Source organism: Polypterus senegalus, chromosome 3 (assembly GCF_016835505.1).
Source record: "Polypterus senegalus isolate Bchr_013 chromosome 3, ASM1683550v1, whole genome shotgun sequence".
Taxonomy (NCBI): Eukaryota; Metazoa; Chordata; class Cladistia; order Polypteriformes; family Polypteridae; genus Polypterus; species Polypterus senegalus.
This window is the reverse complement of record NC_053156.1, coordinates 290,769,498-290,795,140: the sequence shown is the minus strand read 5'-3', so window position 1 is coordinate 290,795,140 and position 25,643 is coordinate 290,769,498. Positions and strand designations below refer to the sequence as shown.

The 25,643-nt window shown below is 41.2% G+C and overlaps 1 protein-coding gene across 3 annotated transcripts in view; it reads right to left on the bottom strand.

Annotated features, from left to right (window-relative positions):
• The window catches only part of LOC120526304, a 196,800-nt gene that overhangs the window by 59,067 nt on the left and 112,090 nt on the right, over positions 1 to 25,643 (bottom strand). For 2 of the 3 annotated variants that reach the window (XM_039749428.1, XM_039749430.1), the window contains exon 6: positions 22,307 to 22,351. The exons of the other annotated variant lie outside the window; for it this stretch is intronic. In XM_039749428.1, coding sequence (XP_039605362.1) covers positions 22,307 to 22,351 — 45 coding nt within the window. The remainder of the gene's footprint in view (positions 1 to 22,306; positions 22,352 to 25,643) is intronic. 3 annotated transcript variants of the gene reach the window in all.

Here is a 25,643-nt window from a genome sequence, read left to right as displayed (position 1 = left end):
TCAACTTTTTAAGGACACATAAAAAATTCAATGTGTCTCCACTGTTGCTTCTGTCCTTCCCTGCTCTGTTGAAAGCGTTCTGTCTTGCTGCATCAACGGGTGGCAACAAACTGTACGGCTGCAGACATCTTTTGACATCTTTTCACCATGTTGCCTTCTGGGAGACGTGACAGAAAAACGTACATCCAAACTGAAACAGAGTTTCTATTCAAGAGCCATCATTGAACTGAATTAACCAAAAATGAAGCCCATAACTCGATTATTATGAGCCTAATGTTTAAAAAGTTTAAGTACGTGTAATTATATTTATCATGTGAAATACTGTTAACTGTGTACAATGTGCCAGAAGTACAATACTTTTATTTACTTATTTGTTTGTCAATGTAATATGCATTTATACTTTGTCCTTGTGTGTTCTTAATTACTTTTTAGCAGTAATCATTACTCCAGGGGATACACAGTTGTTTTTAAATGCAATGACAATAAAATCATGTTCAGTATCTATTTATTTATATGTTCAGAATTCAGATCCTGAAGTGCAAAATCACCAGAGAGTCACTGAGAAGACAAAAACCGTAATAATCACCAGTCACACAGCACACTGAAGACAACATTTAAAATAACAGAATCAATGTAGTATCTATCTATCATATAGTGCCTTTCATATTTATCTATCTATCTACCATATAGTGCCTTTCGTATGTATCTATCTATCTATCTATCTATCTATCATATAGTGCCTTTCATATCTATCTATCTATCTATCTATCTATCATATAGTGCCTTTCATATCTATCTATCTATCTATCATATAGTGCCTTTCATATCTATCTATCTATCTATCATATAGTGCCTTTCATATCTATCTATCTATCTATCATATAGTGCCTTTCATATCTATCTATCTATATATCATATAGTGCCTTTCATATTTATCTATCTATCTATCTATCATATAGTGCCTTTCATATCTATCTATCTATCATATAATGCCTTTTATATCTATCTATCTATCTATCTGTCATATAGTACCTTTCATATCTATCTATCTATCTATCTATTATATAGAGGAAGGCCCCCCCCCCTCCCCATCCCCCAAACCCGCCCGGGGCTTTGTTCCAGTAAAACTTCAAGGGCCCGAGACGGAGGTGACGCGTTTCCCCCAATTCCCCTCCGGAAATCCGTCAACACGTGGATGAGGCCCTTAAAGCAACCTCCCCAAAACACTCTAGCCAAAAAACTGTCAGGCATTTGATGATTTCGCCCCCCTAAAAACTCCCACGCACTTCCAAAAACCCAAGTGACAGCTTCCCGGCCCCTCCCCAGTCCTACTTTCCCCGACCTAAACAAGCTTAGCACACTCTTTATGATGAGCCCCACATCCCTCTTTGTTCCAGCCCCAACTACGCATTTCCATTAAAGCTACATTTGTCATCAAAGATTGACATGATATTCTCTTTGGGGAAAACCGCTTTCCACTTCCACCCCCTCAAATGTCAGATAAAAAGGCAAACCCATTTCGGTTTAAACTAATGAACCGGCCCCAATTCCTCATCTCTTTCTCTAAGGCCCTTTACAAAAAAAATTTCCTACTACATTTTAGCATGACAACCAAAAATCACTTTTTTCAAAAAATCAAGCTGCTTTTTCCTTGAAATCAAAAACTTGTGATCCCTCTTCACCAGCCGGTGCACCCAGTTCGGGCCCCGCCCACCCAACTTTAAAGATTAAAAGGTTTAATAAAAAAGGATTTTCTTTTCAATTTAAATAACCCCCTATTAAAAATATCATCCCTTTTTTAATCACTTTGGTCCATTTTTATCCCCGGGAATTTCCCAAATAGTAATTTCCCCATAACAGATTTACCTTGGAGCCCCTTTCAAAAAGAAATAAAGGAGGTTTTTAGCAACCCGGGGGGAATAGCTCCCAATCCCCTCTACTTGAAGACACGGGTGGAACCTAACCCTTCCCCACTTTGTGGATTTTTTAAAGTTATGGTTTTAAAAATTGCTTTAAATTTATCCCGCAGTTACCCCTTTAAAAATACTTATTTTAAATTAATTCCATTTCCTTTAATATTGGGAATTTTAAAAATTACCGGTGATTGGTTTAGCAAATTTTCTTATATAAGAGTTAATTTTAAGAACCCTCCATGAGAAATTCAGGGTGGTTTAAGCCGGTCAGTGGTGAGATTTATTATAAATATTTTTGCTCCCCTTTTACCCGGGAATGCACTTTCAAAACCCTCTCTAAAATACATTGTTTTAGGTTTTAATAAAAACATTTTTGCTTTTAACTTCATTTGACAGCATTGAGCGTACCTCAAAATTTGTAATTTTTATTCAACTAAATGTATTTTTTAAACAGGATAGTAAACTCAAAAAATTTAGACGTAGAATAATAAGTTTTTTTTGTAAAACCCAAAGAGGAAAATTCCCCTTTTTAAATTTTTTATGTAGCTTAAAAATATTTTTTATTTTTTGCTCACTCCTTTTCCTTCCCCAAAGGGTTTGACAAGCCCTCAAAAAAATTAGTATTAAGGGAATTTTTAAAAAAGCAAGTTTCAATTACCCAGTTTGAAACCGAAATTAGCTGGTTCCCTTTAAGTAGTTTTAATTCTTGTATAAAAGTTAAATTAACACAGTTATTTAAAAATCAAATTAATTAAAATTTAAACCCAAAATCAATTTTTTTTTTTAAAATTAGCCTGGGTAAATTTTTTTATTTTTTAAAAATTTGTAGACCAAAATTTTAAAACTTTTTTCTCAAAAACTCACCCACTTTTAAATCAGGTATTAGCGACCCAAGAAACGAAGAAAGGCCAATACAGGAAAAAAATAATAGAGGAAGCTTCCCCTTCATAAATGGTTTCTAGTTGGGATTTAATAACCAAGAAAACTGTTTCCCGAAAACACAAAGAGAATCAGCAGCCTTTTCGATCCCTTTTAGCGTCGGCCCCCTCTTTAAAAAGAATAAAGCCAATTTGGATAATCACCTTAAACGCTTCCCAACGCCCTTTAAAACCCCCGGGGACCAGAAACTAGGCGCGCCAGGTGTAGGAGGCTAAAACCAAACTTATAACTTTTAGACGGCCCATTTACAAAAACCTGCACATATCCGAAAAGCTTATCCCCTGTGCCCAGTTCAATAGCGCCCACAAGAAAGGGCCTTTTCATTCGGAGGGGCGCCCAACCCCTCACATCACCCTGCTGGCCTTTGTATTTAAATCAGTTTTTAAAGTACCCCAGACAGAACAACCAAACTCGGATTTTTCCAGAATTGTTTGGTTTGCCTGGGCTCTTTCATACTAGCCGGGCCCAAACTTTGTATCTTTGGGTTCACCGGGTTTAAAAATGCAACCCAAGGGGCCTTTTCTACGCAGGGATGCTTGCTTTTTCTTGCATCAAACAAAATTATTTTTTCAATAACTTAAAGCAGGCAGGATTCCCGTAATTGGACCGCGCAGCGCTTAGCTCCTGCGAGCTATTTCTCTCTTCAAACGGTTTGATTAATCATAAAACACGGGTTGTAGAAGAAAACAGTCATTCCAATAAATCGAATTACTTTTAAAATAGGTTAGTAGGAGGACCCCCAAAGCTTTCGGTTCCTTAGTTATAAGAACCCTTTTCCAAAGGGAAACCACAATTTTGTCACACACCAAACACAGATAATTCAATTCGTTTTTAAAAGGAATCCGTATAAAGTCCTAAAACCGAACTCTCGATACTTTAGCAAATTTTTCAAGAAAGATCAGGTTTCCGTTTAACCCCCAAACTTTAATTTTTCCAATTTTTTCTTCCTTAAATGAAATATAAAAAATTCTCTGAAAACATTGATATTTTTACCCTTATGTTTTCATCAATTTATTTTCGACAAAAGGGTATTTAAGCTCAGTTTTTGGGTTCAAAAGAATTTTTCATTTTGACTTTTTTTTCACATTTGGCCTTTTTTTCCCCCTTTGGGTCACATTTACCCTTTTTAGGGTTTTTTTGGTATCACTTCCCAGTTCAACGATTTTAATTTTTTCCCTTGTTTTTCACCGCCCCTTTTGTTCCTTTTAATAATTGGGGACGTAAGTTTGAACTGTGATTCCAAGAGTCAACAAGTGTCTGCAATCTTCTTGAATACGAGTCACAGGACCTGGGTTTGTGCAGGGATCATAGTCAGGGGCAGATTACGCTAGACATTATTATTCCAAAATGAAACATTGACTCGCCCTATCACAAAGATAAGACAGTACAAACTAAAATGTACAAATACTAAGTGACAGAGGAAAAAACATCTTAAGACCGGATCACCCCAAGCTCACACACTACAACAGAACCTAGTGTTCTGGTATATTATCAGCTAAATGGTCATCTATGTAGGCAGTTCCACGGGATGGCAAAGAGTTGGGGAAAACATTATTGAACATCGCTAGTATGAGGCTGATTAACATGAGCCGGTTATTGTTAGAATCTTACCTGGCACTAAAAGTCAGGCTTGTGTTCCTCCTGATTCAGGAAGAACATTAAATATTGGAGTTTAGAATATGAACTAGACTGATAAGGACATGTGTGCCAAAATGAATAAATAAAGTAAATAACCACATGAAAAAGTGGAGTGATTACAATTTGAAAACTGCCGTGATGTATCAAAACATTTGAAATAAATAATAAGCTTTTTGACATGCAGTCCGAATAGTCTGAATGTGTCTTAAAGAGTTCATTTTTAAATAAAACTTAAAAAGGCAAATTAAAAATATTAAATCTGAATAAAACACAGAAGTATCATTTAATGATATCAATTAGGGTTAAGTATTATCAAGCACCGGGATCTATTTATCAGGTTTATTTAATTTAGTTATAAACAAAATGATTGTTGGCATTTTGCTTTGAAATGAACAATAGTCTGATAGAGCTTTAAGAATTAGAATGTAAGACAAACCTCTACACTCTATAACAAAATGTTGCTGTTCCAATAGGAATATCTCGGATGTCTGTTTTATTTTAACCTTTTGACAAGAAGCCCTGGTCTTGGAAATATACCACCTATGTTGAAAATGAACAGCCCGACATGCTAACTAAATAGATATAATCTAAGATATTTTAGAATATGACCCTAGGCGCTAACCCCATGATTCTGACCAACTAAAGGGTCTTCACTTCATTGTCCAACTTCCTGCGGGTGCTATGGATCTTCTAATGGAGACTGCAAAAGATTCTCTAATCTTTACTCTGTAATGGTCCATATGACGGAGATCTAGCCTGGGTCCAGAGGGTTAACCGGTCATAGGACATGATGTTCAAAATTCAACTCGGGTTTTCAAATGAGATAGGACGAGTGCGGCGTGTGTTCTGTATTCTCTTTACTGTATTCACTATTCACAACATATAACCCGAGACCTTAGGTTTTTTATACCGAAGTACCTTTCACTGACCCGAATAAGAGACATCCATCAAAAGACTCTTGACAGTTTCCTGAACCAATCAGGCCGGTGGGGCGGGAGTCGCTTTTCAAAGAGTATAAAAAACGTTTTCAACGACCCACTATCCTCGACGGTGAAAGAAATTAGGGTTTAAAAATCAACTGGTCCTTTATTGGTCATTTTCAAAAACAATCTAAAAATTCAGAGAGGTTTTACCAACCACTTCAAAACATTACAACTAAACAGCGTGATTAAAAGCCGACAAAAAACATGTGATCTCACCGAAACATTCAGTTCAGACACTTCATCTGATTTTCCAGTTCGTATACCCCTAAGGTCCATCAAACCTATCAGGTCCAGAAAATGGCATTTAGAGAAAGCCTGGCAATTTCATGTATTTTTGAGTAAGAGTCAGCGTCCGTGTGATAAAAGGCTTATACAATCGACTCCTGAATAGAATGTTCATTTTTCTGGTCAACAGCATTTTGTAAAAAGCTGGTGAAATGGCAGAAAGATGTGGAAACCGCCCAGAGTCTTGATGACCGGGCTCCTGAGCCACGGTTTGTGGAAAACAGATAGTCGCTGTTGCTGCTGAGCCGAGCAGTCTCAAACAGACCCGTAGGCTGTGTCTGGCAGGGTCGGTCTGTACAACATCCCTGCCGGTACTTTTTAGGTACCGATCCGTTATTCTATCCGGCAGAGCCGCCATCCAACTTCCCAGCTTCAGTGCCTTTCGAAATGTTTCACCCAGGGTCTGTCCGTTTGTTCAAGGGCCATGCCCGCATAATCCCATCCTTGGGTGATAGTTTCCAATCGGCCGGAGCCTCTGTCGGGTCGTCCACGGCCTCTTCTTGTTGCAGGCCTGAATGGCTCTCCTCAGACCCTGCTAGGAACCCCGGAACATCATGAGCAGGTAAAAAATGTCAGGTACTGCGCGGTTCTCCAGGAAACTATCCGACCAATATAGATCACCAGGGGCAGATACCTGAGGCTCAGGCCCCTAGATCTGGGCAGTTGAAGGCATAAGATGGTCCGCCGAGAAGGCTGGTCTGCAGGCTAGCTGTTAGGCGCAGAGTACTCGGAGTCGGGCACGATAGCCTCAGGTCAAAACAGGCCGTCGTAGGGGACCGTCTGGTCCGTGACCGTCGTGGCTGATCAGGAACATAGCCGAGAGATGCTGATTGTTAACCGCTCAAAACACGCCGTTGAAAACGTTTTTATACTCTTTGAAAAGCGACTCCGCCCACCGGCCTGATTGGTTCAGGAAACTGTCAAGAGTCTTTTGATGGATGTCTCTTATTCGGTCAGTGAAAGGTACTTCGGTATAAAACCTAAGGTCTCGGGTTATGGTGTTGTGAATAGTGAATACAGTAAAGAGAATACAGAACACACGCACTCGTCCTATCTCATTTGAAAACCCGAGTTGAATTTTGAACATCATGTCCTATGACCGGTTAACCCTCGGACCCAGGCGCTAGATCTCCGTCATATGGACCATTACAGAGTAAAGATTAGAGAATCTTTTGCAGTCTCCATTACAAGATCCATAGCACCGCAGGAAGTTGGACAATGAAGTGAAGACCCTTTAGTTGGTCAGAATCATGGGGTTAGCCTAGGGTCATATTCTAAAATATCTTAGATTATATCTATTTAGTTAGCATGTCGGCTGTTCATTTTCAACATAGGTGGTATATTTCCAAGACCAGGGCTTCTTGTCAAAAGGTTAAAATAAAACAGACATCCGAGATATTCCTATTGGAACAGCAACATTTTGTTATAGAGTGTAGAGGTTTGTCTTACATTCTAATTCTTAAAGCTCTATCAGACTATTGTTCATTTCAAAGCAAAATGCCAACAATCATTTTGTTTATAACTAAATTAAATAAACCTGATAAATAGATCCCGGTGCTTGATAATACTTAACCCTAATTGATATCATTAAATGATACTTCTGTGTTTTATTCAGATTTAATATTTTTAATTTGCCTTTTAAGTTTTATTTAAAAATGAACTCTTTAAGACACATTCAGACTATTCCGGACTGCACATGTCAAAAAGCTTATTATTTATTTCAAATGTTTTGATACATCACGGCAGTTTTTCAAATTGTAATCACTCCACTTTTTCATGTGGTTATTTACTTTATTTATTCATTTTGGCACACATGTCCTTATCAGTCTAGTTCATATTCTAAACTCCAATATTTAATGTTCTTCCTGAATCAGGAGGAACACAAGCCTGACTTTTAGTGCCAGGTAAGATTCTAACAATAACCGCTCATGTTAATCAGCCTCATACTAGCAGATGTTCAATAATGTTTTCCCCAACTCTTTGCCATCCCGTGGAACTGCCTACATAGATGACCATTTAGCTGATAATATACCGTAGAACACTTAGGTTCTGTTGTAGTGTGCGTGAGCTTGGGGTGATCCGGTCTTAAGATGTTTTTTAATCTCCTCTGTCACTTAGTATTTGTACATTTTAGTTTGTACTGTCTTATCTTTGTGATAAGGGCGAGTCAATGTTTCATTTTGGAATAATAATGTCTAGCGTAATTCTGCCCCGTGACTATGATCCCTGCACAAACCCAGGTCCTGTGACTCGTATTCAAGAAGATTGCAGACACTTGTTGACTCTTGGAATCACAGTTCAAACTTACGCCCCTTGACCCTGAATGCTACTAAAACCAAGGATGCTTTTTCACAAACAGAGGGAAAAGCAGTTTTCCATAACAGCCGTCCTATGTCACCTGGACTACCTAAAAGAAAGAATAAATCCTCATAGTTTTAGTAAAATTTTAATCCTTGTGCTAACGCCTATAATAGATATAATGTAACTATTCACTAAAAACATTTTCCATCCTGATTGGCCTAACGTGTCCAAAGCCTAATCCTCAGCCCTGTAGTGTACAGGTTCCTATAACCTCCTATAACCGTTCTTATTTTCAGGGTCTCATAACTGCTGTAAAATGGAAGGCTATTACCAAGCATTCACAGAATTTCTAAAACGCTGTATTATACAAAGACCCTGAGTACCAAAGTGTTTATAACCTGTTGATGAAAATGCTGATTTAAAGTAAAGCCTGAACAAGATAACTGTTTTCTAATCATCATATAAAATGCTTAGTAAATAAAGAGAGACTAAATACAATTTATAACAAAATGGAACACCGATGGACGGCTGAATAAACAAGGGAATCTAACTTAGCTTGAAATGCCGCAGAGTGTTTTACCAATAAAACCCTACAACAGTGGTTCTCAAACTCTGGGCTGACCACGCTAGGGCGCGAAGTAACAAAAAGGGGACTCAAAGATGTGAAAAAAGAAAACAAGAATCGAAAATATGAAAAATACATCTATTGAACCCAAAACAAATTGACTTAAACTACCTTCTGATACAGAAAAATAAATATAGAGATAGATAAATGTCGATACAAGTAGGTATAATAAAATATGCAAATAAAGTGTCAGGAGAATAAAATATGATTTTTTCATGATTAGCAGGCCAAAGAACTGGCCATTTGAGAAAAATAATCGACATTTGTGTTGTAAGCAGAATCTGAATGACTTGGGCCGGCAAGAAAACATATAGGGTAAAAGATATCAGATGTCTCCGGTTCCTTTAGGGACTTTATACTGGCTATTCTCATTTAAAAGGAGTACAGAAATTAAGTTCTGTGCTATGTTTGGGGTGGATGTGATCAGAAAGGCACTGATGGTTCCAAAGAACTCTTTTGAAACAAGGTTTTTCTTATAACGTTTTACAATCGGACCTTTACAAAGATGCTTTTAGACACTTTATTTTCTAAAGATACTTTATTTTCATGTTAAAGTAACCGGTCATTTTACTTGGATACTGAACATGTATTTTTCTTCACTAACGCTTTAGTGTTTCATTAAGAATTACCCGAATATCTGATTATTAGTTTAAGAAGAAAGAGTAATTAGCTCTGCTATTTTGTGAGCTATACAAGCGTGCTGAGCGGTTGGCTCCCATTTACGAGGTCACTAGCATGAGCTAAAGCTGCTGATTTTAAAAACATGATTTTAGTTTGATGAACTTCGGAGGGGCAAAAAAGGGCTACTTACATCCCCTGCCTCTAGTTAAACCAGCACACCTCACTACGGCCTCCTGTGCATTCTTATAAATCTCCGTTTAAACGCACAAGTGTATTTACAGAGTTTTCCTTTGTCCAAAGGCTCCTAGGTGATAGAAATGAGCTCAGCAAAACACTAAAAATCACGGATCGCAGCAAATCCTAAAACACACGTGGAATCTGTCTCTCTTGTGCGGTGTGGGTTACTTTTAAAAATAATTTCATTATATTATATATACAAAATGAATAACCAAACATGTTATATAGTGTAAGGGACGGCAGGCATGGGCCGGCATCTCGACATGTACAGGACCTTGTTCATTAGCCTGGGTGCAAGCCCCTATTAAACCTGAGGCCACAGAAGGAATAGAGAGCTTTTACAGGCAGAAGTGTTAAAAAGAGACACAAGGCTTTTGTAGCACGAGACTGCTCCATGTCTTTAAAGGTAATAAATCAAAGTTTAGGTTTGTACATGACATAATCCTAACAAATTCCTGAGACTAGCAGCCGGTGAGCTCTCTGAGGGTCACCCAGCGGGGGGTGGGTGCTCGAAACGGGCGGGCTCAGTTGTTTGCAAGCGAACTCACAGAGTCCTTCCTCCGATTGAGGTGCTTACAGAACCTGACTTTACTTTCTGTGTGTAGAAAGAGAGCGGGGGCTGATCGCAGGGGGTCGGCTAAAAGCTGACTGGGTCTGCCGCTTGGTCTTTCTCTCTGGGAAATCAGCTTCATTGCTAAAACTGTTTTTTACTCAGAGTCCGTCACTGAGAAACCTGATTTAGCTGAAGTGTGAAATCGGCCCCTGCTGGAGCCATCAGCCCCTCCCTGAGCCATGGGGGCGCTTGCTTCCACAAGATGTTTCCTTAGGGTCAGCTGAAGATACCTGTATTTAAAATGTGGGGTGAGTTTGAAGAGAAAAAGGGCTTGTTTTAGATCGATTGTTATACAAATTATATTAAGTATTATAATTACAAATTATACAGCCCAGGCTAGATTTTTTAGACGTCTCAAAAGTGATCTAAAAGGGAACTACGGTATATTATTTAACTCTTTGTGATTTTTAAAGGGCTGAACTAGTAGTTATCTCAAACTTTACAAGCTAATCTTTAAAAATCCCTTAACTTTAAAAGATCCATCCGTCGTGGGCAGAGGGTCTGCGCGGTCTCGAGCCCGTGTCTGCGCTCAGAGTGAGAGAGAGAGAGAGAGACAGAGCACACAGGCCTGATTGCAAGGGGGGTCTGCTAAAAGCGGGGCTGCTTGATTTCTTTTTGAGAAACCGCTCCATTGCTGGGAGTCTGTCACTGGGAACCTGACTCAATGTTGGTTGAGGAATTTCTGTGAGATGGAAAAGGATGGACCTGTAAGTGATAAAGCAAAGATGAGATAGATATTTTAATGGCGTGTTCATATTAAAATCATAGATAGAACCGAAGAAAATGCTTTGCTTTTTTATACAGCACTTTCAGAAGTGGCTGGGAAGTGGTGGGGAGCCCCGGGGGGCCCAGAAACAGGGTGCGATCACGCTGACTGACTCAGACCGTGTCTTTGATCTCACAATTTGTTATCTGTGTGCGAGATGGAAAAAAAAAAGCAGCTTGACTTAGTTTGAAGCAAAGATGAGATGTTTTAATGGTGTGCTCATCTTAAAATCGTAGATAGAACAAAATGCTTAGCTTTTAGGCTTTCAGCAGGGAAATGTGGGGGACTGGGAGGTGTGGGGGACCGGGAAGTGTGGGGCGACTATGGTTAAATGCGGCCTGACTCAGACCGTGTCTTTGATCTGACAGTTTGTTATCTGTGTGTGTGAGCTGGAAAAATGCAGGTTTTTGAAGCCAAGATGAGATATTTTCATGTCTTAAAATCGTAGATAGAACAAAATGCTTAGCTTTTTATATGGCCTTTCAGAACTGGCCGGTAAGTATGGGGGGACTGGGAATTCTGGGGGGACCGGGCAGTGTGGGGAGGCCGTCCATCATCCTCGGGTCGGTGCTGGGGCGACTTGGGGCTGGTCTGAGCCGGTCAGGACAGGCCCCGGGCCTGTCTGGGCTTGTGCCGGAGAAAGGGCGGGGGCCGAGGCAGCCCCCGGGCATGTCTGAGCCGGTCAGGACATGCCCCGGGCATGCCCGAGCTTGTCGAGGTAAAGGCTGTCACTTGCCCGGGCTTGTCTTTCGGGAGAGGGGGTGCGGTGGGGAGTTCAAGGAGGGGGCAGACATCCATCAAACTGCCCTTGACAGTTTCCTGGGCAGGCAGGTGGGTGTGGGGTGGGAGCGGGTTCAAACAGGGGGCAGACATCCATCACACGGTCCGTTGACAGTTTATTTCACCCGGCAGGTGCAATCTGGGTTCAAACAGCGGTCAGGCCTCCGTCAATCGGACCCTTGACAGTTTATGGAACCAATCAGGGGCCGGGGGAGGGTTCAAGGAGGAGTCGGGGAGGGGACGGGAGGCCTTACACCAATCCGACGCCGGGGGGCGGCACCAAGGGGGCGGAGAGAGGTCACGTGGAGGGGCGGGGAATTCCGACGTGACGTCATCAGGAGGCGACGGGGCGGGACTTCCGGTCTTGCGTCAGCGGGGCGGCACTTCCGGTGTGACGTCAGATGGGGCGGGGCTTAAAAGTCATTAATCATTTTGATTGACAGCTCTAATTGCGATTTTGACAGTAGCCGCCCGCCTATAACTACTTCTATCTATCTATCTATCTATCTATCTATCTATCTATCTATCTATCTATTATATAATGCCTATCATATCTATCTATCTATCTATCTATCTATCTATCTATCTATCTATCTATCAAATAGTGCCTTTCATATCTATCTATCTATCTATCTATCATATAGTGTTTTTCGTATCTCTCTATCCATCTGTGACGATACCGTTCTGCTCCATGCTACCATCTGGCTTCTGTGGAGCTCATGAACCTGACACCGTCAGTAATCCATCACCGATGAGCTTGGCAGTGAAGACATCAACAACAAAGCCAGGGGATGGTGCAAAAAGTGCAGAGTGTTTTTATTTAAAAACAAAACCAAAAGCAGTGTCCAATAACTAAGTGCAGTGTCTCAAATAGTTCTTAAATAAATAATACATTAAAACAGATGACCTGTGGAGGTTAACATCCAATAAATAAATTCTTTTTAAAACGAGGTTAAAACAATGGCTGGACGCAGTCTTGTCTTAAAACTCCGGTGCTTTCTTGTTTCTGCTGGCGGCTCCCCTGCTTCTCCCATATGGGCCCTGCAACAGGGGAGTCGCGCTACCAGCAAATGCAGCTCCCTCCCTCCAGCTCCTGGTCCAGTAGCCTTCTGATCCCCGGCTATGTAAGGCTCCAGCCGGACAGAGACTTAGGTTCCCTCCCCAGGGGCCAGGGCGCTCACGCTGGGGCTGAACACGCCCAAATCCTCCTCGACTGCCGCTTCCTTCAACGGCAAGTCATCTCCTCTGCCAGTCACTTCAGCTCCTCAAAACTGCTCAGCTGGAGCAACTGCTTCAATCTGCCCCCCCCGAGAGTTAGCCAAACACTCCTCCAGGGCTCTCCTACTAGCTGCATTCTACTTTCAATGAGCCTGCTCTCACTCGCGTTTGCACCGCTTTCTCCTTCCTGCTGCCTTCTTCTCCCTTAATGTCCATTCCCGTCCTTTCCTTTTTTTTTTCTCACCCTTAGCCGCTTCACGCTTCTACTATATATTATGGGGATGTGGATCAGGTTTGACAATTAGCAGCTCCCGGCCCCAATTGCGGAGTGATTATCTATTTAAAACTGGCCTTTTCGGGGCAGCACGGTGGTACAGTGGGTAGCGCTGCTGCCTTGCACCCGGTTCACTTCCGGGTCCTCCCTGCGTGGAGTTTGCATGTTCTCCCCGTGTCTGCTCCGGTTTCCTCTCACAGTCCAAAGACATGCAGGTTAGGTGCATTGGTGATTCTAAATTGTGCCTAGTGTGTGCTTGGGGGGTGTGTGTGCCCTGTAGTGGGCTGGCACCCTGCCCGGGGTTTGTTTCCTGCCTTGCGCACTGTGTTGGCAGGGATTGGCTCCAGCAGACCCCCGTGACCTTGTTGTTAGGATATAGTGGTTTGGATAATGGATGGATGGAAACTGGCCTTTTCAATTTGAGCTGTGGACCCACTATACCACACCATCTATCTACTATATAGTGCATTTCTATCTATCTATCTATCTATCTATCTATCTATCTATCTATCTATCTATCTATCTATCTATCTATCTGTTCTGAACAAGTACAATGACAATAAAAGCATGAAAAGTATTTATTTATTTATCTGTTTATTTATCCAAATACCTATAACGCGCATAGAATTCAGTTCTGCCCCTCCGAAAACATTAAATATGGCGCTATTAAATGTTAGAGCTTTAACTAACAAGACATTTTTTATAAACGATCTTATTAGTGATAGAAACATTGACTTTATTGCACTAAGTGAAACGTGGCTTAACTCAGACGGCGCGGCTGTTTTAATCGAATCTGCACCTCCGGATTACAGTTTTACTCGTGCTGACCGTCAAGGAAAAAGGGGGGCGGCTTGGCTAACATTTACTCGAGCCGGTTAAAATATAAACATGTTAGTTTTGGTAAATTTAAGTCCTTTGAGTATCTCGCCGTTGTTATTCATGGAGATTCTCACGTTCTCGTATTATCCGTGTATAGACCTCCTAAATATAACGCGCCTTTTTTGAGGAATTCTCTGACTTAATGTCAATTTTAATTCCGAACTATGACACACTCTTCATAGTCGGCGACTTTAACTTTCATATCGACAATCAGTGTGACCAAAAAGTAAAAGAATTCATGAACCTCCTGGACTCTTTTGAACTGAGACAGCTCGTTAATCAGCCTACACATAAAGCAGTTCATAGATTAGACTTCGTGATTACTAAAGGACTGAAAATTGATATAAAGCAGGTCATTCATATCGGTCTATCAGACCATTTTCTTCTACTTTTTAATATAGAAATAAAGATAGAAAACGCTCATGAGAAGCATATTGTTAAAAAACGCTTCTTTGACTCGGCAGCAGCTTTAAAACTTACAAATATTCTAAGCAATCAGTCCGTTTATAGTGCCAACTATAATAGCAAGGATGATGTAAATAGTAAGGTGGAAAGATTTAATACTAAAGTGAGGGCTGCTGTTGACATAGTTGCACCTGAAAAGACAGTTAATAGCATTGTTATTCCATGGAAGACCCAAAGAGTGTCTGATTTAAAAAGAACATGTCGTAGAGCTGAGCGTAAATGGAGGAAAACTAAACTAACTATCCATTATGAGATATTGAAGGCTAAAATAACAGAATACAATAACACAGTCCGCCTTGAGAGGCGCTGCTGTTTCTCTAAGATTATAAATAACAATGCTAGTAATCCCAGAGTCTTATTTTCTGCAATTGATCGTCTGTTAAACCAGGTAACTCAAAGGAATGCACCCAGAATACTTCCAGTGAAACCTGTGAGAACATTGCTGTATTTTTCAATCAAAAAATGAATGATATTAGAGATAACATAGTATATCTCCCCAACACTGCAGAACCTCCAAAGCCCCGGTACTTCTTTATAAACAAATTAAATGCTTTCACCAGGATAGATTTACCTGAATTACATAGTATAATCTCTCAACTGAAACCCTCCACCTGCGTCCTTGACCCAATACCAACCAGGTTTTTCAAAGAAGTATCAGGCGTGTTAATTGACAATATTCTTGACATAGTTAATTCGTCATTAGATACGGGGGTCTTCCCAGACTGTCTTAAGACTGCTTAGTTAAACCCCTTCTTAAGAAACATAATCTTGACCCCTCTGCTTTTGAAAATTTCAGACCCATCTCTAACCTGCCCTTCTTAAGTAAAATTCTAGAGAAGGCAGCCATTATGCAGTTAAATGACCACCTCAATAAACCTGCTATTCTTGATAAATTTAGTCAGGTTTCAGAACAAATCACAGCACAGAAACTGCACTCGTTAAAGTAGTAAATGATTTGCAAGTGAATGCAGACAGAGGCCATTTATCTGTTCTAATCCTCTTAGATCTGAGTACCACATTTGACACCATTGATCACAATATTCTTAGAAATCGCCTTAGTCAATGGGTGGTCCTCTCTGGCAGTGTCTTAAATTGGTTTGAATCCTACCTGGCAGGGAGAAAATTCTTTGTTAGTTGTGGTAATCACATCTCAAAGACACATGATATCCGATATGGTGTTCCACAAGGCTCTATCCTGGGTCCGCTGCTCTTTTCGATCTACATGCTTCTGTTAGGTCAGATTATCTCAGGTTACAACGTGAGCTACCACAGCTATGCTGATGACACACAGCTGTACTTATCAATAGCACCTGATGACCCCGACTGTCTTGATTCACTAACACTATGTCTTACTGGTATTTGTGAATGGATGAATAGTAATTTTCTCAAGCTAAATAAAGAGAAAACTGAAATTTTAGTAATTGGCAATAATGGATACAGTGAGGTTATCAGAAATAAACTTGATGCATTAGGATTAAAAGTTAAGACGGAAGTAAAAAACCTTTGACTGTAATCTGAATTTTAAATCGCATATTTATCAGACCACTAGAACAGCATTTTTTCACTTAAGAAACATAGCAAACCCTGCACAGATTCAAGGCAACCCTTTCCAGATTCACCAAAGCAGCCCCAGAACATAATTGAGCCTCCTCCATATTTCATGATGAGTCTGGTGTTCTTTTCTTTGAAAGCTTTGTTTTTTTGTTTATGGACATACAGCTGATGTGACTTGTCAAAAAGCTCCAGTTTTGTCGCATCTGTCCAACAGATATTCTTACAGAAGCATTATGACTTGTGTCACTCACGTGTGCATGGAGAACAATTTACAGGCCCAAATAGCGGTATCTCACCTGAACCTCTCTCCTCTTATTGTCCTGCAGCCCAGCCAAGGACCCTGACTCATAGTGACATCACCATTGATCCACCTCCTGCTGACATCACTTCTGGCCAACCCTGATGACATAATTTCTGCACCCCCAGAAGTTCCTGCAACATCAGTTCTACCACCATATTTATGGAGCAGTCTCAGTTTGTTAGCCAGTTCAGTTGTGAACTCCGCTTTGTAAATTGTATTTTTATGGGGTTTTTTTGCTGATTTTTCAGTATACAAGTTGGCCATCCCCAAACCTTTTTAAGTCTGCTGCCTGATATTTTATCACATTAGTTGGCAGGATATTTTGCTCTAGAATGACCCTGGAGCGCCTGTAGCACCCCCTAGTGGCATGCACAGAGCCCAACAGCGCTGTTCCATACTACAAGTTCTGATATACCCAACGGGGATCCATTGTCCTCTAGCAACCCAGTGTTTTGGGGGCGATAATGTCCTGAATACGGTCTCTCCCTCGGTCCTTCCACCAAGCCAGCGTCCCAGCTCTTGGCCATCCGTCACACTTTTTAATATGCATTTTAGCAAATTCCTAACTGGCATTTTTACATTTTTATTTCAATAGTGGAGTCTTCTTCAGTTGAGCTCATGGTCACAGATGGTCATGATCAAGCGACGGATTGGTGTGACCAGACACCGATGGACATTGACCTTGGAGTTCAGCTTGTATCTCTTTGGACATTGTCCTTGGCTTTTTGTCTACCATTCTCACTCTCAGTTTTCTTTTGTGGCCACGTCCAGGGAGTTTGGCTACAGTCTCATGGACCTTAAACTTCTTCATAATATTTCACATTGTTCACACTGTTGTCACAGTAACATCAAGCTTTGTGGAGATGGTCTTCTAGCCTTTGCCTTTAACATGCTGGTCTATCATATCTCCTCAGACAACTCTCTCCTTTGCTTTCTCTTGTCCATGTTCAGTGAGGGATACACAATGATACCAAACAGGAGACTTTTCTCCATTTAAATCAGCTGAATTGCTGATTGCAAGTTTGAAAAATCACTTAAATCCAGTTATTTAGGGGGTCCAGGCCATTTTAGAAGATCTTTGTAGAAAAAGCAACACTTGATCTCTTGTCTTACTTGCTTTGTTTTACTCAGTGACATCTCAAAGGTTTGCAGGTACACAGGGGACAATTGCTTTTCATTTCATCACTTTTCAGAAGGGACACAGCACCTTTTCAAAGAGCTGTAAGGAGACCAACACATTTCTCCACATCCGTATGAATAAATGTGTCTTAAAATATGGTCTGATCTTTATCAATGTTACAATAATGAACAAACAGTCATAACACACAAAATTGTTGTATTGTTCTGGTGCATATTCACAGTGTAAGTTGGAAGAAGTCTGTGAACTTCTAGGCTGATGACTTGAAGAAAAGCTAATCCGAGTCAGGAGTTAGCAAACCTGGACAGCAACCAATGAAATGAGATTTGGGGTGTGGTTTAGAGCTACTTTGACCAATAAAAAAGATTCACTCATTTTGAGCTTGCCATTCACAAGAAGTATCTGCTGATGTGAAGTGGACCTCACAAAACAGAGCGCCGATCCAGAATTGTTACTTTGCATAAAGCCGGAAAGGGTTACAAGGTCATTTCAAAGAGCTTAGATATTCATTAGTCCACAGTTAGACGCACTGTGCATAAATTGAGACATGATGTAATACTGTGGCTGCTCTCCCAAGAAGTGGGCACCAGATTTGATGGCTGAAAAGGTGCAAAACAGAATACTCAATGAGGCAAGAAAGAATCGCAGAGTAACAGCTAAAGGCTTGAAGGAATAACTAGAACAGATGAGCATCTCTGTTCATGAGTCTACTCTACATAAAGCATTCAACAAGCATGGTGTCCATGATAAGACACCAAGAAGGAAACAATATTGCTTCACACCTGAAGTTTGCCACAGACCACCTTGATGCTTCACAATGCTATTGGGAAATGTTTTGTGGGCTGATGAAACTGAACTGTAATTGTTCAGGAAAAATATGCAACAGTACATATGGTGTAAAAAAGGTCACCACAAAACAATATGAAAACATCATAATAGAGATGAAGTACAGTTAACGGTCAGCACCCATACCACCTACTCTTCAGAAGAGGTCATCCACCTGAAGCTAAGCATGTTCAGGCCTGGCCAGTACTTGGATGGGAGACCAATTAGGAAAAGCTTGGGTTGCTGCTGGAAGAGGTGTTGGTGAGGCCAGCAAGGGGGCACTTATCCTGTTAATCCCAATGCCCCAGTGCTGTGACAGTGCTGTAAAAATGGAGCTGTCCTTCTGATGAGACAAAAAACTGAGGTCCTGACTCTCTGTGGTCTCTGGACATCTCTTGAAAAGAGTATGGTGCACCCTGATGTCATGACTAAATTGCCTCATCCATTCTGGCCCCTTAATCATCCCTGTCCGTAATTGACTATCTTCCTCACCACCTAATAACTAATGTATGATGAGCGTACTGGCACACTGGTGGTGGTTGAAGTGGTTCCTCTCTGTTTAGGTAAAGTGCTTTCAGTAGTGAGAAGTACGCTATATAAAGGTAATGAATTAATCCTCTTATATAATGCGCTACCACGGCTGTCCTTTTGTCTGTCCAGGATTTTAAATCAGATGCAGCTCGCAAACCGTTTGACCTATTGACCTGAAATTTGGTACACATATACTATGTGACGTCTACTATCCGCTTTCGGGATGATGATTGACCTCCAAGGTTATTCCTGTTTTTATTTTTATTTCATTGTTGAATCAACTCTCAGCAGCAGCCAGTAGGGTGGCCGTGTGGCGCAAGTGTACAGGCTCCGTTCTCATTCCCTACCACCTTCGCCATCACTTCCCCTACCGCTTCATATCTTAAATCATTCTTGAGGCAGATTAAAGATTTAAGTGCCAGCTTAAGTGGAAAATTGGAAGTGGAAAAAACATACTAAGTAATTGCAACACGAACAATGACTTAATCAGTTTTAACTCAAAAAGATGCCAGTCTTACAAGGAGTTCCACAGGGTTCTGTCCTCAGCCCTCTTCTCTTCTGTATTTATATGCTTCCCCTTGGCCATATTATTCGTAGCTATGGACTGGGTTATCATCTTTATGCAGATGATACTCAACTCTACTTCAATGTTAAAAGTGAAACTTCATCAGAGCTTTCTCAGCTCACAACCTGCCAGTGAAATTAATACCTGGATGGAGCAGAACTCTTTAAAATTAAACTGCAACAAAATTGAACTCCTGCAAATTGGGACTAAAGTGCAACTTAATAAAATGAGCTCCTTCCCAGTCCATCTTGGTGGTGATCTCATCAGACCTCCCTCTCTTATTCCGCCCACATAAACCACATTAAGACACTTTCTTACTTTCACTTCCGAAACGTATCCCGTGTTCGCTCCTTCCTCTCCTTTTCTAATGCTGAGAAACTTGTCCCTGCTTTTATCACATCCCGCATCGATTATTGTAATTCCCTACTGGCAGGTGCCCGTTCTGATCTTATATCACAGCTCCAGCTTATTCAAAACTCAGCTGCAAGAGTCCTTACTCGAACCAGCAGCAGCGAACACATCACACCAATCCTGTTTCATCTTCACTGGCTCCCTGTGTCTTACAGAATCGAATATAAAATTCTACTAATAACCCACAAAGCCTTAAATAACCTCGCGCCAAACTACATCAGTGACCTTCTCCATCACTATGTGCCTGCCTGCCCACTAAGGTCCTCCGATTCTGGCAATCTTGTTGTGCCCCACACTAATCTACACTCCATGGGTGACAGAAGGGCCTTCAGCTGTATAGCACCCGACTCTGGAATGACCTACCGAAATTAATCAGGTCAGCTGACTCCATGAATTCTGTTAAAAAACACTCAAAACTCATCTGCTCAGGAAGGCTTTTAGCTCTACTTGACTTTATTACCCTTCTCTCAGTTTACCTCCATGTCAAGATGCTCATGTAACCTGTGTGTGTGTGCGACCATCAGTTATGTTGTCTGTTAGGCTTTCTCTGAATTTACTGGCTTAATTGTCTTTATTTATTTATCTGGTTTGTACAATGCTATATACTGTATACCCTGCCATTCTTTCTTAAAATCTCTCAGTGCCTTGACAATGGGAAAGGTGCTGTATAAATAAAATGTATTATTATTATTTTATTATGATGAAAGAACAGAAGAAGCGGGCCACTAGGGTGTAGAAAAGAAGAGCTGCTCAGGAAGCAGCAAGTGCATCAACCTCTGATTAAACGAATGCTAAATGCACAGAGAAAGAGTAACAAAACTAGGAATGCTCAAGTTAAGTGTATAACATGCAGTGCGCCGTTACTGGTATTACTATAATTAGTGATGGGACTATCATGACTTGGGGCTGTTTTGCTGGACTGCTTGCCATCATTCAAGAAACAATGACTTCCCAAGTTTATCACGGTAGTCTACAACTTAATGTCAAGGTGCCTGTCTATAAGCTGAAGCTCACTAAAAATTGGGTAATGCAGCGGGACAATGACCCCAAACATTAAAGTAAATCTATTACAGAATGGCATCAAATAAAGAAAATTCACCTTTAGGAGTGGCCCAGTCGGAGCCCAGACCTAAACCCATTAGAGATGCCATGGAATGACCACAAGAGAGTCGTTCACACCAAACATCTTAAGAATATGGCTGAGCTGAAGCAGTTTTGTAAGGTCGATTGATCTAAAATTCCTCCTGCATGTAGTTCAGGTCTGATCTGCAGGTATCGGAGGCCCTTGTTTGAGGTTATCACTACCAATGGAGACTCGACCAGTTGTTAAATCCACTGGTTCACTTACTTTTTTCCACAACAATACCAACAGCAATGTATTTCTTGTGGGGCGGCACGGTGGCGCAGTGGTAGCGCTGCTGCCTCGCAGTTAGGAGACCCGGTTCGCTTCCCGGTCCTCCCTGCGTGGAGTTTGCATGTTCTCTCCGTGTCTGCGTGGGTTTCCTCCGGGCGCTCCGGTTTCCTCCCACAATCCAAAGACATGCAGGTTAGGTGGATTGGCGATTCTAAATTGGCCCTGGTGTGTTTGTGTGTGTCCTGCGGTGGGTTGGCACCCTGCCCTGGATTGGTTCCTGCCTTGTGCCCTGTGTTGGCTGGGATTGGCTCCAGCAGACCCCCGTGACCCTGTATTTGGATTCAGCGGGTTGGAAAATGGATGGATGGATGGATGTATTTCTTGTATAGTCCAAAATCACACAAGGAAAACCTCAATGGGCTTTAACAGGGTCTGCTTTTTTCACATCACCTCCCCACATTGTCTCACTAAGAATACAAGAAAAAAAAAACTCCCAATAACACTCTTTAGGGTAAAAAAATTGAAAGAAATCTTGGGAAGGGCAGTTCAGACAGAGAGAGAAACTCCTATCCAGGTAGGTTTGAGTGTGCAACGGGTGTCAAATAATGGGGTAAATACAACACACAGTACAGCACAAGACACATTTTGAAAGTCTGATGGGTGTGTTCGACAAAGACAACAAAAATTACAGTTGTGTGTTATAAGTTGAAGTGTATTTTGTTAGTCTGTGGTTGTGACCTAGATGAAGATCAGACCACATTTTATGACTAATTCTTACAGATAACTTTGCCATTCCAAAGAGTTTACTGACTTTTTCTTGCCCTGGTATTGCAATGAAACATGAACTTTTCGAGCTCTAGTAGTGCAGCGTCCTATTTGCATGGAGTAAGTAGCAGAGACAAGTGGTGTTTTTAGTTTGAGAATGGTTAGGTTCTTGAAGGCAGTTCTGAAACAAGCTGGAAGCCAGTGCAGTGCAGCATGGTGAGTGGTAGAATGGCTAGGTAAGTTACGAAGGTCCATCTGCAGCAGGAGAGCAATAGGACAATAAAAGCCAAGGAAAGCAAACTGACAAACTCTGGAGATGGCTTACCTGGACCATTCTGATCGGACACTTGAGTGTGAGAGCTTCTGATCGCTAAGAAAAAATAATAATTACAAAACGTTACTCAAATGGCATGAAGACCAACCACAATTTGACACAAAACATTTTCAGACAGTTTGAACCTGTGTGGTACCAACGCCACTCTCTAGCTGGCCGCACTATCATTGGGGTTGGTGCTGCAACTAGTTATTTAACCAATCAGCTCTTAAGTCACCCTCTGACGTAAAACCCAGGGAAGGGACTGTATGCACAAAAATACACAATTTCATATGTTTAAATAACAGTATAACTGTTGGGGCAGACGGCTGGGATCCTTGCCCGGCCAGAAGGCCTCGATGATGGAAGGACCAGAGGAGAGAACATATCCGCAACAATAACTCCCCCGGGATGCCAGAGGGCAGCCTCCCTGGGACACGGGCTTGGAGCTGGGAGGCTCAACCCTGTTGGCGCACGTGGTCACCGCCAGGGGGTCCCAGGACACTCCCGGAGCCATGGACTGCAGCACTTGAAGTGCTGCTGGAAGAAGATCAGGGAACATGTAGAGTACTTCCATGGACCCTTAGAGCACTACTGCCACACTCGGGAGTGCTGCAGGAAGAAGAGCAGAGTGTACCTGGTGCACTTCCGGGTGTACTATAAAATAGGCCACTTCACTCCATTCCGGGAGCCGGAGTTGGGAGGTAGTGGACAGAGCTTGCGTGGAGGAGTGTAGGTGGTAAAGAAAAGAGAGAAAAAGAGAAGAAGAAAAAGAAACTGAGCCGTAGTGGTAATTGTTGGTGATTTGTGCGCTGTGTGCTGAAAAGAAGAAATTAAAAAGGGTGTATTCTGCACTTGTGTCTCTGTTAGGTTTGCCAGATTAGAAAATTAGAGATACGGGACACTCTCTCTTTATATTACTATATATATAAATTTATACATGCCCCGTACACAGCCAGACCAATATATTATATAAAAGTAGAGACATAAATTAAAAACATAAAGCAAGGATTTTAATGAGTTATGAGGAAAACAAAAGTAAAATCATTTGAAAATTATTTAATACAAGCTAAAAAAACTCTGTAAAAGTGAAATCATTTGAAAATATTTCTTTAATACAGACAACAGAGAAATATTATTATTTAATACAGGCATTTAGAAAAAAAGTGGGCCGTGTCGAGTAGTAACAACCCACTCTGTCGACAGTCGCTGAATGTTGCAGTGCTGATAGAGAACTGCAGTGCAGCGCGGCTGGAGAGCCAAACGGTGCGAGTGTCGCAAATACAGCAACTGAACAAGCTGCAAACAGGCAGCAAACACGAGTCTCCTGGTGACGTTTGGGTTATTTTCATCAAGAGAATCTGAGAAAAGAAAGTATAATTACTTATAAAGTTACAGCTAAGTACCGTAAGAAGGTAATAAAAATATATTTTTATTACGAAATTTGAAAACTAAACTAAATACGGGACATTTGGGTGTCCTTGAAAAGACAGTACGGGACAGGGGACAAAATGATCAAATATGGGAGATGTCCCCTATATAAGGGACGTCTGGCAACCCTACTCTCTGTGCCTGTGTGTGTAGGGGGCTGATAGTTCACACTGTAAAAAGAAATCTTAGGCACTGGACTTGCACATCATTTCCAGCAACTCATCATACATTACATTTTATACATATACATATATATATACAGTATATAGAGAGAGAGAGGCGTATATTTTTCTTTGTGTATGTTTTGAAAACCTTAGAAAACCTTAGTTATGTCCCTTGTGCTTTGTGAGTGGCCCCACAAGGGGCGGTGCCACCTGCCCACCACTAGGAATGGCTCTCCACCCTATTTAAGGGATGGCCTTCCCATGATTCCTTGTGGTTCATTGAATGAGCTAGAAGTGGAGAGTTCTTGTGATTTTGCTGTGCTTTTCGATTTTCTGGTATTTTGAACCCCTACTCTGTTTATGTCTTAGGTTTTTGGATTTCATATTGGGACTGTGTCGATTGATATTTTTGAAACTCTGCTCTTTGGATTCTCTATTGATACTTGGTTTACTGTGTCACGTCTTGCCTTTTCAGGCTTCTTTCTCCGTGGCCTCATCAGATGTGGCACTTGCATAGCCTTTATGAAAATAAACCTTTTTATTTTATCAAGATTCATCTCAGCCCTTTTTCGTTCTAGTCAGGGTATTTTGACAGTGTTTTCCCCCTCTAGTGGGCATTTTTTTGGAAGTGATTTGGGCAGCTGTGCTTTTGAACCCAAGTAACTTCATGACACCGCAGCTAACGGGCTCCACATGTTGGAAAAGTGTTTCTGTCTGCTATGATATCTCTCTGTCGATTTGACTATTTCATCATGACATGATAGAACAACAGCAAACAGATTTTAGATAAGCATTGTGGTCTTTGGCTACTTTGTCATGGCAGGATTGCATTTCCAATTAGAGTATAATGTTACATTTCATTAATTATTTATTTAGACGGGCAGTCAGAAGGTGTAAGCTGTGCAGCCTCATCTGTGCATCTACTGGTGTCATTAGGTAGATTTGTTGATTCTGGTGTTTTGAGTACTGAAATCTGCTTCTCCTGTTGCTCTTCATTATCCACTCTCTTAATGACAGCCCTTTTGACAGAGTGTGACACATCATTTTCATATTTTGCTGTTCATAATTTCATGAATATAGCTGCCAGTGCTTTCAAGCTCACATCGACTTATACACTATTGTCATAACACTGAACAACAGAGAGCACACACAGCACAGGTGACAACACATCGGTCACGCTTACCACTTGTCCATTGAGGCTATCGAATGCCGATGTATAATCTGATGCTACAGAGAGGTTTTTCCCTTGCCTCAGATTATGTTTATGTTTAAAGCGTATGATGTGACACACATTTAAATGTCTAATAGGGTTTGTTCTTGGGAGAAGGTTCATCCTAATCAGAAGTTTGCTGTCTGTCAGACAAGGTTAACAAGAGCACCTCTGATTTTTACTTTAAAATCACCGTCCCTACTTTCAGCCCCGCCTTCATGAGGCGTTGGATTGGTTTAGTAATGTGACACTCAGTAAGCCGCCTAATTGTCCCCACCCACTTTTAAGTACAAATCACTCATGTTTGTCGTGAAAACTACTCCAGGACTTAAGGGCACATCTTACTGTGACAGAATTAAATGAGTTTAGTCTTGAGCAGAGGAGACTGTGTGGGGACCTAATCCAAGTCTTCAAACTCCTCAGAGACATTGGAGTTTGGAATTCTTTTCTTCTAAATAGTGTGTAGCAGTGCTACCGTATGAAGAACTCTATTTCCCAGCAGCCCAAGGGGGATTAGCCACATAGGAGGACTGAAACGGAAGTA